Here is a 13,195-nt window from a genome sequence, read left to right as displayed (position 1 = left end):
GCAATGAACAACAATCACTCACATGGAAGGATTGCAGGAAGATAAAGGTCATTGCTGGACAAGCCAGAAGGATAGTGGAACAAAGTTTTGTTGCTGGAAGAGACTAAACTAAACCTTTTGGTTTGAAGTGTTATGCTTCTATACAAGATTTTGGATGTGATGGCAGGGGACAGCCTGTCTTGACCTGACTACCACTAACTAACCTAGAGAGCTGAAGGTTTCCCCTCACCAAGTCTACAGTACTGTGCAGCTATCTAGATAACTGATCTATTTAATAGGTCCTAGAGACTGGGGTTCCAGCACTGACTATCTCCTCCCGGAGGCAGCAGAGTAACAGCCACAGCATGAAAAGAATGGCCAATTAACTCCGCAAGAACCAGATGAAATCTGGAAAAGTGTGATAACTTTTTAAACAGCATACACCATGTTAAACAGTAATATAACCATTAAATACAGCTCTATACTACAGGCACAGTCTTCGAGGGACATCGCCCTTATTCTGAAAAACGTAATCCTCCATAATGTGTAGGCATGAGGATACAATCACGTAAGACTGTACAGAAATGACTCCAGGATCCCATCACTTCTCGTAGCTTTCTCTTGATTCTCCGTCACACATTTTATGGTTTATAGCATTGCGAAGGACAATGAGGATACAATGAGAGATCCAAAATATCATGGTTGTAACAGACGGTTTTATTGTTATTTTATTGAGTTTGTTTTTGAACAATTTTTGTAATCATGAGATGGATTTTCTTCCGATACTACCACAGCGATGACTGCCAGCTCTGACACTGTAAGATAAAATAATGTAATGGAGTTACCAGTTAATTTCCCTAATAGACGACAGGAAACCATTGTATCAAAGACTGCAAACAAAACAAGTTACATATAGTCCAACACTGGTCTGCCTTGTAGGATCTATGGCTACCCCTGAGGAGTTCAACAGAGCCCGCTGCAAGGCAGATTGGACTTTAACAATCAGGAACCCAGGTTATTACACAGAATCTGGTGTCAGAAAATAGGTGCACTTGTGTACTAAAGACCAGACCAGTGAACCTATACAAGCATCCAAGCAGGGTCAAAACCAGGAGTGCAAAGAAGTATCCAAATCAGTAGCAGAAGAATAGCAGTGTCCAAGCCAGGGTTGAGTCCAAGATGTTATAGATAAAGCCAAATCAGTAAGAAATCACATAGCCAGGAAAGCAAACCAGGAATAGAGCAGATAACCAGGTACGTTCTAAAAACACACCCTAACTAAAATAGCAGGCACCTTAGTAATCAAAATGCAGAGGACAATGAGGCAGCACTCTGGTTGGTTCAGCATCTCAATCTCTGACTGGATTTAGACCCAACCACAGTTTGATCTATAGGTATAGGAATCTTAAGAGGATATCTGTGAGCAGTACTGCACTAAAAAGTATGATGGATACAAGTAGGATTACACATGACGAGATTCATATCAGTCAGACAGTACTGAGGGGACCAGTTGTGCAGGCAAGACTTGCACCTATGCATCTATGCAATGACTTACATCACTAGGTGTCATTATAACGTCATACTTACCTTCAGTTGATCATGTACTGTTAATAGCTGTTATCCTCACAATGGCATACGTGGGTTCCATCTGCAGGAACAAAAAGTTGCAATTTTGCTCTTAGAAAAATTGAAGTAACATTTGGAACAGAAAATTGTTGGAGTAAAGAATGTAAAGTGCGTGACATACAAATACAGGAAGACGGAATATCCTTTATCCAGACCAGATTAATGTAATCCATTAATGGTAGAGATGTGTGAGACCGTTCATAACAGGTTGGGTTCATTACTAATTGTACAAAAATTTTGGATGCATCCAAAATCCTGGGGTCCATTGTCTATGATGTCCATAGACCAAACGGGGCAAATAGAAAGGGGTTGTCTTCATTGTGTTAGCACATCACCTACCTCAGTGCTCGGCAGCTTCTTCTGTCTTTTCCTATAGAAACAGTAAATGTGTCACAATGATTACTAATATTGAGATTTTATGGAGACGTGTTTACTTTGCCTGCACTGCCTCCACAGGGGAAATGAAGAATTACACTACGTCCATTAAAATCATTGGGCTGTCTATGTAAGGACTGGAGCTGTTGGGTCCTCCAGAGTAAGTGACCCTCTTTGCAGCTCACGATGGTGGAAGATATAAATGAGAACAATTGTGTGTATAGAAAGTTAAAGAACAAAGTTATGATAGGGCAGAGATGGAGAATAGGTAAGACTCATCAGTAGTATATAGACTATTACTGTATACTACCTCCAACAAGCATGCACAAGCAATCCAAGCAGCAGGAGGCAGATGGGTCCAAGTGTTGCTAGAAGGATGATCTCTATGTAATGGTTCCTAAAGGATTCTTCATCTGTAGGTGAATGGACACATGGATTAAATTGTGATCCATAAGAAGAAGCCATTCAACCAAACTCAGATCCAGGCACAATATTTTTTTTCCAATTTCACCCCATTCTGATTTTTCCCCAGCTTTACATTACATGCTTTTTTTTTTTTTTTTTTTTTGAAAATGGGGATTAAAAAATGAAAATGCAAAAAACAAATATATGACATTTAAGGATTTAATCAAAAGAATTTGTGGCAAAACTGAATCTTTCAATTCTCATCTGTTTTAAAATGCTGAATATGAGTATTATATATGCCCCTTTGTCAAACTTAGATCTGCTGTTCCTCCTGTAGCTATGAAAGGAAATTGATAACTCCTCATACATTGTAAGGATATCTTATACTTACTATGATGTATAACAACAACCATCCTGTGTGTGCCGCCATGTTCATTCTCTGCAGAGCACTGATATCTCCCGGCATGACTTTGGGTAATATTGATGAGTGTAAGGCTGACAGTCTGGTTACTTGTAGTCCGCTGAACCATCTTGTCTTCTTTATACCAAGTAATGGCAGCATTCGGGTTACTGTCTACAATGCACTTCAGAGTTATAGAGTCCCCGTCCTTCACAGTCACAGTGGTGGTGTCATTGGTCTCCTTGATATCAACACCTAAGGGAATGATATATGAAATATAAAACAGGATCTGTAGTGTTATCCAGTGAACATGTATGGAGATATGTTATTGCGGAGGACTATGATGTTGACAATGTTTCAACGATGTCTATTAATCGAGTGGTAGCCACCATGAGGTCATGCTTTATTTGCTTTCGGATGGGTAAATTCCACTGTGTATCCATATACTGTGAGGTTCTGCACTGTAGCTACATTATTGTTAAGGACTGCAATGCTAGGTCAGTAGGGTTGAGCCGATCTTGACTTTTCAGGATCAATTTTGAAATCCGATTTCTGATCATTTTTCATTCGAACCCGATCTCGATCCCAATTCCGATCCCAATGCAAGTCAATGGGATTTTTTACTAATCGGAGATCGGATTTTACAAACAATCCTATCACTATACAGCATGGAATCTAACAATTGAACGCTTTAATTGTTAGAATCCACGCTGTGTAGTGATTTTTTGTAATCACTAAGTAGCCAGAGGATTTTTTTTTAACTTAGTTTTTTTACTTAGTTCCCCGTGGTGGCAGAGATGGCTGGTCCGGTGCCCGGTGTTCTCATTCTTCTTCGCCTCGCTGCCCCCTGCCTCCCAGGTTAGGAGAGTGTGGGTGGGTACAGGGTGGGGAGACGTGACGTTTCCCCTCGCAGTACCCGCCCACACTCTCCTAAGCCACAAGCCCCACCTTCTTCCTAGCTCTTTAACACTAACCTGGGAGGCAGGGGCAGCGAGGCGAAGAAGAAAGAGAACACCGGGCACCATACCAGCCATCTCCGCAGGTAAGTAGCTACTAGAGATGATAGCTAGTATCCCATTAGAATGAATGGACACAGCCGGCGCGCAGGGGGTTAAGGCTGTGTGCCAGCTGCTTCCATTCATTCCTATGGAACCGCAGTGGAGCCTTCACACTGAGTATACACTCTGCTCAGAATGAGCGGAGCATATACTCAGTGTGAAGGCTAACATTGATAGCTTTTCCCACAATGCTTGGCCAGTAGCAAAGCATTGTGGGAAATAATCACCGATCTCGATCCCACCTAAAAAGATCGTGTTTGGAATTCCGATCGCCGATCGGAATACAATTTTTTCTGAACACGATCGCTCAAACCTATAGGTCAGTAATCCAGTTACATAAGTCTATTAATGGAGATGTATTGACTAGCCACCATGCCTTCAGTGCTTGCCGAGTTGAGTTCTAGCCACATTCAATGCTATGAGATTCTGCATTGGTAGACGGTGGCATCTAGATGATCTACAGAATATGTTATACAGTAAATTTATTAGGTGTGGTGCCGATTCCAATGTGACCTCCCATGGTGGTTGGAATACCAAAGCCCAATAAGTTCCCAGACACTGAAAGTCACAAAATGGACAGGATTACGACCCGCTCCATATTTTCATGGTCCCCACCCACAAAAACATGGTCATGTGAGATTTGATACAGACTTCAGTGCAAGAAGAACGAGCCCTATATTTCTATGACGCCCTTACACATAACAATGACAATGATTTACCTTTAATGTTGATATCCATAAATGGAGAATCTGCAGAAAAAATATTTAACAAAGATGACTGAATATCTAGTATAAGATGATAATCTCACCATATTGTGCTGAAAAACACCAATATACTTGACTCCATATAGAAAGTCATTTAATAACAGTAGATATACAACTTCTAAACCATGCACAATTGCACTATGGCGGCCACAAGCTTTGGATACCAGGCTCCAGGTCCATTCCTGATGTCAGTCCTGTATTACAACGTATGGTTGATCATTCACTTTCTTGCTAGATGTTAAAAAATATCTCCCATTACGATGAGTGTGACTTACATTCGACGCTCAGTATTTGCTTCTCCACTGTGGTCAAGTCTTGTTCCAGGATGACTCTACAATATAACAAGGATTTGTGGTCAGACTTCCTTGGTGTGAATGTGATACTGGATTGGAAGGTTCTGCTCCCATCTTCATATGTAATGTTAGAGATCTTCTGTTTTATATCAGTCATGTTTCCTTCCCATGTAATTTGGGGTGCTATATTCCGACATCTACTGGGACTCATACAGGTCAGTGTCACCTCCTTCCCCTCCACCAGCCTTGGAGAAGAGATTGTAGGTTTATCCATGAGCTCTAGAGAAATAGGAAATTATTTGAACACGGGTGAAAGGAAGGTGAACAATCTACAGTAAACCCCAGGTGTCATCTCAACTCATTTTACTGTCCATTTGCATTTTGGCATCTGCTACAGTGTAGTGAATAGTAAAATCCCATTCACACAATGGGGCGGGAAACAAAGTCATTTGGAGGGGATGTGGCAGTTTAAAAAAAAATAATAATAATAAAAGAATCATGTGACATCTATTACATCTTAATTAAGCCAAAATATACCTGTGTTTATGTACCTGGGGCAAATACAGGATTTTTAGAAAGTAATTTCATGTGTGGTGGTATTCACAACAAAAACAGTGTAATGTGCAATGTTATTACAGCCTGTTATATCAGATGTCTGATATAAAACAGATTGGGTGTGATGTAAATAGTGAAGGGGTCCCAGACAGTACAATGCTCTACAGTGGCCCTACACAGCATGTTATACGCCACAGTGTGGAGTATTCTGCATTATGTTCTATAGATAGGTTCCTAGGAGTACTAAGAGTATTCTACACTATGTTTTATAGATAGGTTCCTAGGAGTCCTAAGAGTGTTCTACACTATGTTTTATAGATAGGTTCCTAGGAGTCCTAAGAGTATTCTACACTATGTTTTATAGATAGGTTCCTAGGAGCCCTAAGAGTATTCTACACTATGTTTTATAGATAGGTTCCTAAGAGCCCTAAGAGTATTCTACACTATGTTTTATAGATAGGTTCCTAGGAGCTCTAAGAGTATTCTACACTATGTTTTATAGATAGGTTCCTAGGAGTCCTAAGAGTATTCTACACTATGTTTTATAGATAGGTTCCTAGGAGCCCAAAGAGTATTCTACACTATGTTTTATAGATAGGTTCCTAGGAGTCCTAAGAGTATTCTACACTATGTTTTATAGATAGGTTCCTAGGAGCCATAAGAGTATTCTACACTATGTTTTATAGATAGGTTCCTAGGAGCCCTGACAGTATTCTACACTATGTATTATAGATAGGTTCCTAGGAGTCCTAAGAGTATTCTACACTATGTTATATAGATAGGTTCCTAGGAGTCCTAAGAGTATTCTACACTATGTTTTATAGATAGGTTCCTAGGAGTCCTAAGGGTATTCTACACTATGTTTTATAGATAGGTTCCTAGGAGTCCTAAGAGTAATCTACACTATGTTTTATAGATAGGTTCCTAGGAGCCCTAAGAGTATTCTACACTATGTATTATAGATAGGTTCCTAGGAGTCCTAAGAGTATTCTACACTATAATTTATAGATAGGTTCCTAGGAGTCCTAAGAGTATTCTACACTATGTTTTATAGATAGGTTACTAAGAGCCCTAAGAGTATTCTACACTATGTTTATAGATAGGTTCCTAGGAGTCCTAAGAGTGTTCTACACTATGTTTTATAGATAGATTACTAGGAGCCCTAAGAGTATTCTACACTATGTATTATAGATAGGTTCCTAGGAGTCCTAAGAGTGTTCTACACTATGTTTTATAGATAGATTACTAGGAGCCCTAAGAGTATTCTACACTATGTTTTATAGATAGGTTCCTAGGAGTCCTAAGAGTATTCTACACTATGTTTTATAGATAGGTTCCTAGGAGCTCTAAGAGTATTCTACACTATGTTTTATAGATAGGTTCCTAGGAGTCCTAAGAGTATTCTACACTATGTTACATAGATAGGTTCCTAGGAGTCCTAAGAGTGTTCTACACTATGTTTTATAGATAGGTTCCTAGGAGCTCTAAGAGTATTCTACACTATGTTTTATAGATAGGTTCCTAGGAGCCCTAAGAGTATTCTACACTATGTTTATAGATAGGTTCCTAGGAGTCCTAAGAGTGTTCTACACTATGTATTATAGATAGGTTCCTAGGAGCCCTAAGAGTATTCTACACTATGTATTATAGATAGGTTCCTAGGAGTCCTAACAGTATTCTACACTATAATTTATAGATAGGTTCCTAGGAGTCCTAAGAGTATTCTACACTATGTTTTATAGATAGGTTACTAAGAGCCCTAAGAGTATTCTACACTATGTATTATAGATAGGTTCCTAGGAGTCCTAAGAGTATTCTACACTATGTTTTATAGATAGATTACTAGGAGCCCTAAGAGTATTCTACACTATGTATTATAGATAGGTTCCTAGGAGTCCTAAGAGTGTTCTACACTATGTTTTATAGATAGATTACTAGGAGCCCTAAATGTATTCTACACTATGTATTATAGATAGGTTCCTAGGAGTCCTAAGAGTGTTCTACACTATGTTTTATAGATAGATTACTAGGAGCCCTAAGAGTATTCTACACTATGTTTTATAGATAGGTTCCTAGGAGTCCTAAGAGTATTCTACACTATGTTTTATAGATAGGTTCCTAGGAGCTCTAAGAGTATTCTACACTATGTGTTATAGATAGGTTCCTAGGAGTCCTAAGAGTATTCTACACTATGTTACATAGATAGGTTCCTAGGAGTCCTAAGAGTGTTCTACACTATGTTTTATAGATAGGTTCCTAGAAGCTCTAAGAGTATTCTACACTATGTTTTATAGATAGGTTCCTAGGAGCCCTAAGAGTATTCTACACTATGTTTATAGATAGGTTCCTAGGAGCCCTAAGAGTATTCTACACTATGTTTTATAGATAGGTTCCTAGGAGTCCTAAGAGTGTTCTACACTATGTATTATAGATAGGTTCCTAGGAGTCCTAAGAGTATTCTACACTATGTATTATAGATAGGCTCCTAGGAGCCCTAAGAGTATTCTACACTATGTTTTATAGATAGGTTCCTAGGAGTCCTAAGAGTGTTCTACACTATGTTTTATAGATAGGTTCCTAGGAGTCCTAAGAGTATTCTACACTATGTATTATAGATAGGTTCCTAGGAGTCATAAGAGTATTCTACACACTGTTTTATAGATAGGTTCCTAGGAGTCCTAAGAGTATTCTACACTATGTTTTATAGATAGGTTCCTAAGAGCCCTAAGAGTATTCTACACTATGTTTTATAGATAGGTTCCTAGGAGCTCTAAGAGTATTCTACACTATGTTTTATAGATAGGTTCCTAGGAGTCCTAAGAGTATTCTACACTATGTTTTATAGATAGGTTCCTAGGAGTCCTAAGAGTAATCTACACTATGTTTTATAGATAGGTTCCTAGGAGCCCTAAGAGTATTCTACACTATGTATTATAGATAGGTTCCTAGGAGTCCTAAGAGTATTCTACACTATAATTTATAGATAGGTTCCTAGGAGTCCTAAGAGTATTCTACACTATGTTTTATAGATAGGTTACTAAGAGCCCTAAGAGTATTCTACACTATGTTTATAGATAGGTTCCTAGGAGTCCTAAGAGTGTTCTACACTATGTTTTATAGATAGATTACTAGGAGCCCTAAGAGTATTCTACACTATGTATTATAGATAGGTTCCTAGGAGTCCTAAGAGTGTTCTACACTATGTTTTATAGATAGATTACTAGGAGCCCTAAGAGTATTCTACACTATGTATTATAGATAGGTTCCTAGGAGTCCTAAGAGTGTTCTACACTATGTTTTATAGATAGATTACTAGGAGCCCTAAATGTATTCTACACTATGTATTATAGATAGGTTCCTAGGAGTCCTAAGAGTATTCTACACTATGTTACATAGATAGGTTCCTAGGAGTCCTAAGAGTATTCTACACTATGTTTTATAGATAGGTTACTAAGAGCCCTAAGAGTATTCTACACTATAATTTATAGATAGGTTCCTAGGAGTCCTAAGAGTATTCTACACTATGTTTTATAGATAGGTTCCTAGGAGTCCTAAGAGTGTTCTACACTATGTTTTATAGATAGATTACTAGGAGCCCTAAGAGTATTCTACACTATGTATTATAGATAGGTTCCTAGGAGTCCTAAGAGTGTTCTACACTATGTTTTATAGATAGATTACTAGGAGCCCTAAGAGTATTCTACACTATGTATTATAGATAGGTTCCTAGGAGTCCTAAGAGTGTTCTACACTATGTTTTATAGATAGATTACTAGGAGCCCTAAATGTATTCTACACTATGTATTATAGATAGGTTCCTAGGAGTCCTAAGAGTATTCTACACTATGTTACATAGATAGGTTCCTAGGAGTCCTAAGAGTGTTCTACACTATGTTTTATAGATAGGTTCCTAGGAGCTCTAAGAGTATTCTACACTATGTTTTATAGATAGGTTCCTAGGAGCCCTAAGAGTATTCTACACTATGTTTATAGATAGGTTCCTAGGAGCCCTAAGAGTATTCTACACTATGTTTTATAGATAGGTTCCTAGGAGTCCTAAGAGTGTTCTACACTATGTATTATAGATAGGTTCCTAAGAGCCCTAAGAGTATTCTACACTATGTTTTATAGATAGGTTCCTAGGAGCCCTAAGAGTATTCTACACTATGTTTTATAGATAGGTTCCTAGGAGTCCTAAGAGTATTCTACACTATGTTTTATAGATAGGTTCCTAGGAGTCCTAAGAGTGTTCTACACTATGTTTTATAGATAGGTTCCTAGGAGCTCTAAGAGTATTCTACACTATGTTTTATAGATAGGTCCCTAGGAGTCCTAAGAGTATTCTACACTATGTTTTATAGACAACCATCAATCTAATTTTCAGAAATGTATGAACCAAGGCGCATGGACTTCTAGAGGATATCACTAATTCATGACAACACAAGGGACTTAGAGGTCGGACTCCCATTGTCCATATTACTACATCATATCCTAGTGATATGCCATACATAACAGGATAGGAACACCTTGATAATAATTAGAGATGAGCGAACAGTGTTCTATCGAACACATGTTCGATCGGATATCAGGGTGTTCGCCATGTTCGAATCGAATCGAACACTGCGTGGTAAAGTGCGCCAAAATTCGATTCCCCTCCCACCTTCCCTGGCGCCTTTTTTGCACCAATAACAGCGCAGGGGAGGTGGGACAGGAACTACGACACCGGGGGCATTGAAAAAAATTGGAAAAAGTCATTGGCTGCCGAAATCAGGTGACCTCCATTTTAGACGAATAGTGGATTTCAAATCCGGGTCATATGAGAATGTGAACTTTGTGGCTATGAGACAGGGATAGCTGTACAGGCAGGGATAGCTAGGGATAACCTTTATTTAGGGGGGAATGTTATTAAAAATAACTTTTTGGGGCTCTATCGGGTGTGTAATTGTGATTTTTGTGAGATAAACTTTTTCCCATAGGGATGCATTGGCCAGCGCTGATTGGCCGAATTCCGTACTCTGGCCAATCAGTGCTGGCCAATGCATTCTATTAGCTTGATGAAGCAGAATGTGCACAAGGGTTCAAGCGCACCCTCGGCTCTGATGTAGCAGAGCTGAGGCTGCACAAGGGTTCAAGCGCACCCTCGGCTCTGATGTAGGAGAGCTGAGGGTGCACTTGAACCCTTGTGCACCCTCGGCTCTGCTACATCAGAGCCGAGGGTGCGCTTGAACCCTTGTGCACACTCTGCTTCATCAAGCTAATAGAATGCATTGGCCAGCGCTGATTGGCCAATGCATTCTATTAGCCCGATGAAGTAGAGCTGAATGTGTGTGCTAAGCACACACATTCAGCTCTACTTCATCGGGCTAATAGAATGCATTGGCCAGCGCTGATTGGCCAGAGTACGGAATTCGGCCAATCAGCGCTGGCTCTGCTGGAGGAGGCGGAGTCTAAGATCGCTCCACACCAGTTTCCATTCAGGTCCGACCTTAGACTCCGCCTCCTCCAGCAGAGCCAGCGCTGATTGGCCGAATTCCGTACTCTGGCCAATCAGCACTGGCTAATGCATTGTATTGGCGTGATGAAGCAGTGCTGAATGTGTGTGCTTAACACACACATTCAGCTCTACTTCATCGGGCTAATAGAATGCATTGGCCAATCAGCGCTGGCCAATGCATTCTATTAGCGTGAACTGAGTTTGCACAGGGGTTCTAGTGCACCCTCGGCTCTGCTACATCAGATTGCTACATCTGATGTAGCAGTGCCGAGTGTGCATCAGATGTGTAGTTGAGCAAAACTGACTCAGCACTGCTAAGTCTCTGCATTCGCATAGGAATGCATTGGCCAGCCTTCGGCCAATCAGCGCTGGCTCTGCCGGAGGAGGCGGAGTCTAAGGTCGGACCTGAATGGAGACTGGTGTGGAGCGATCTTAGACTCCGCCTCCTCCAGCAGAGCCAGCGCTGATTGGTCGAGTTCCGTACTCTGGCCAATCAGCACTGGCCAATGCATTTCTATGGGGAAAAGTTAGCTTGCGAAAATCGCAAACTGACAGGGATTTCCATGAAATAAAGTGACTTTTATGCCCCCAGACATGCTTCCCCTGCTGTCCCAGTGTCATTCCAGGGTGTTGGTATCATTTCCTGGGGTGTCATAGTGGACTTGGTGACCCTCCAGACACGAATTTGGGTTTCCCCCTTAACGAGTTTATGTTCCCCATAGACTATAATGGGGTTCGAAACCCATTTGAACACACGAACAGTGAGCGGCTGTTCGAATCGAATTTCGAACCTCGAACATTTTAGTGTTCGCTCATCTCTAATAATAATCCCTCTAGTCTATATGTTATAAAACTCACCGGTCACAGTCACAGACGGCTGGATATCCTGATAGGTGAACTTTGAGGAACCATCTTCAATTCTGAAAAAATATGTCCCGCTATCTGCAAACAACGGATCTTCTATGTAATATGAGCAGTCTCCGCTCGCCACATTTCCAGTTAAAAAAATGCGTCCCCTTGTCTGATGTTCATGTCTATTTTTTACAGCAGCAATGACTCCTCTCCCATCACTGACTTTATACCATATACCAGTGGCGTCTCTACTTAACCGCACATCACTGGGCACGGTAAATGAACATGGGACATGGACACATAGACCTCGCTGCACCGTCACAGATGTACGTGTATTTATTGAATATGGAGGAAGCCGGTCACAGATATTACCTGTATAATAAACAAGACGGATTTAGTAGAATTGTCTTGTGAGCTGCACAACCTATAATGTCATCCTCAGGAATCATGACCCCTCTCTAGGCTAGATCCTAAAAACGAAATGCTCTTTGATCTCGGAGTCCGGCTTTGTACCCAGTATAGATCCAGTGGCAGAGGCTGCCGTATATAACTGATTGTTGGGGGTGTCCGGTGCCTGCTGGTGGATTTCTACTCCATGGATAGGTCTTCAAAAAAAAAACAAAATCTAAGTCTTTAAATTTACTTGTTTGCACCAAAGCTTATGAAGCAACTTGTAAGTACTTCCTTCTATTTGTGTCATTTTTATCTTCTCTGCACACAAGTCCTGGGGACTTGGTTTCCGGCCATAAATGAGATTATTTTAGAATTTAGTTTTGGAATTCTGGATATCACTGAACCAAATTATTACTCCATAGAGGGAATCATTTACATTGTAGGTTATGTTACAAATACTATAGAAGACCATCTAATAAACCATGAAGAGTTACTGCCAAAAACTTGCAAAATCTAATAGGTACTGGCTCACAAAGACGCAGTCTGCTCTATGGTCTAGCTCAGGGATGAAGCAAGGATCCCAAGGGAAAGAGTGCCCCTTTATGACCCACATGCCTTAATAGATCACATAGAAGGAGTATAGTCTATCTGTATAATAAGATGATACTTACTGCTCCACAGCTGAGACTGAATCAAAGTAAAGGCCAAATAATATTCCGGGAAAAGACAAATACTCTTACACCTCATATTCCACGTATCGTAGTTTCAGCCTTTAGGGTCTTGGGTGAAATATAATTGAGAGAGAATACAGAGAATGAAACAAGTTTAAAATAAATAATAATAATTATATATATATATAAAAAAAGATACAAAACTTACAAGCCAATTAGAAATACTATTGTTATGGTTCTCAGTATCCTACTTACAGCCATCATATATTTCAGTGCTGCATTGATCAACAGCCATCACTTTTAGGTTTCTATGTCTACAAGTGAAGCTTT

At 40.0% G+C, this 13,195-nt stretch overlaps 1 protein-coding gene across 1 annotated transcript; it reads right to left on the bottom strand.

Annotated features, from left to right (window-relative positions):
- Nucleotides 1-1,527: 1,527 nt before the first annotated feature.
- On the bottom strand, nt 1,528-12,941 carry LOC142210174 (sialic acid-binding Ig-like lectin 14). The gene is made up of 8 exons (XM_075279199.1): nt 12,866-12,941; nt 11,808-12,173; nt 4,883-5,179; nt 4,563-4,592; nt 2,777-3,040; nt 2,291-2,393; nt 1,945-1,975; nt 1,528-1,627 (listed from the first exon to the last, which is right to left on the bottom strand). The coding sequence occupies exons 1-8, from the start codon at nt 12,939-12,941 to the stop codon at nt 1,577-1,579; spliced, it is 1,218 nt and encodes a 405-aa protein (XP_075135300.1). The 3' UTR covers nt 1,528-1,576.
- Nucleotides 12,942-13,195: the final 254 nt, after the last annotated feature.

This window comes from Leptodactylus fuscus, chromosome 6 (genome assembly GCF_031893055.1).
Source record: "Leptodactylus fuscus isolate aLepFus1 chromosome 6, aLepFus1.hap2, whole genome shotgun sequence".
Taxonomy (NCBI): Eukaryota; Metazoa; Chordata; class Amphibia; order Anura; family Leptodactylidae; genus Leptodactylus; species Leptodactylus fuscus.
The sequence above is the reverse complement of the archived record's forward strand: the minus strand, read 5'-3'. Positions and strand labels throughout refer to the sequence as shown.

What these genes read in the sequence shown, in the direction of transcription:
- LOC142210174 (XM_075279199.1), bottom strand. Translation starts at nt 12,941, where the DNA reads ATGAGGTGTAAGAGTATTTGTCTTTTCCCGGAATATTATTTGGCCTTT. An exon ending in TCAGTCTCAGCTGTGGAGCA is followed by an intron (nt 12,174 to 12,865) that starts GTAAGTATCATC and finishes TTTATTATACAG; the next exon opens with GTAATATCTGTGACCGGCTT. An exon ending in TATGGATATCAACATTAAAG is followed by an intron (nt 3,041 to 4,562) that starts GTAAATCATTGT and finishes TCATTCCCTTAG; the next exon opens with GTGTTGATATCAAGGAGACC.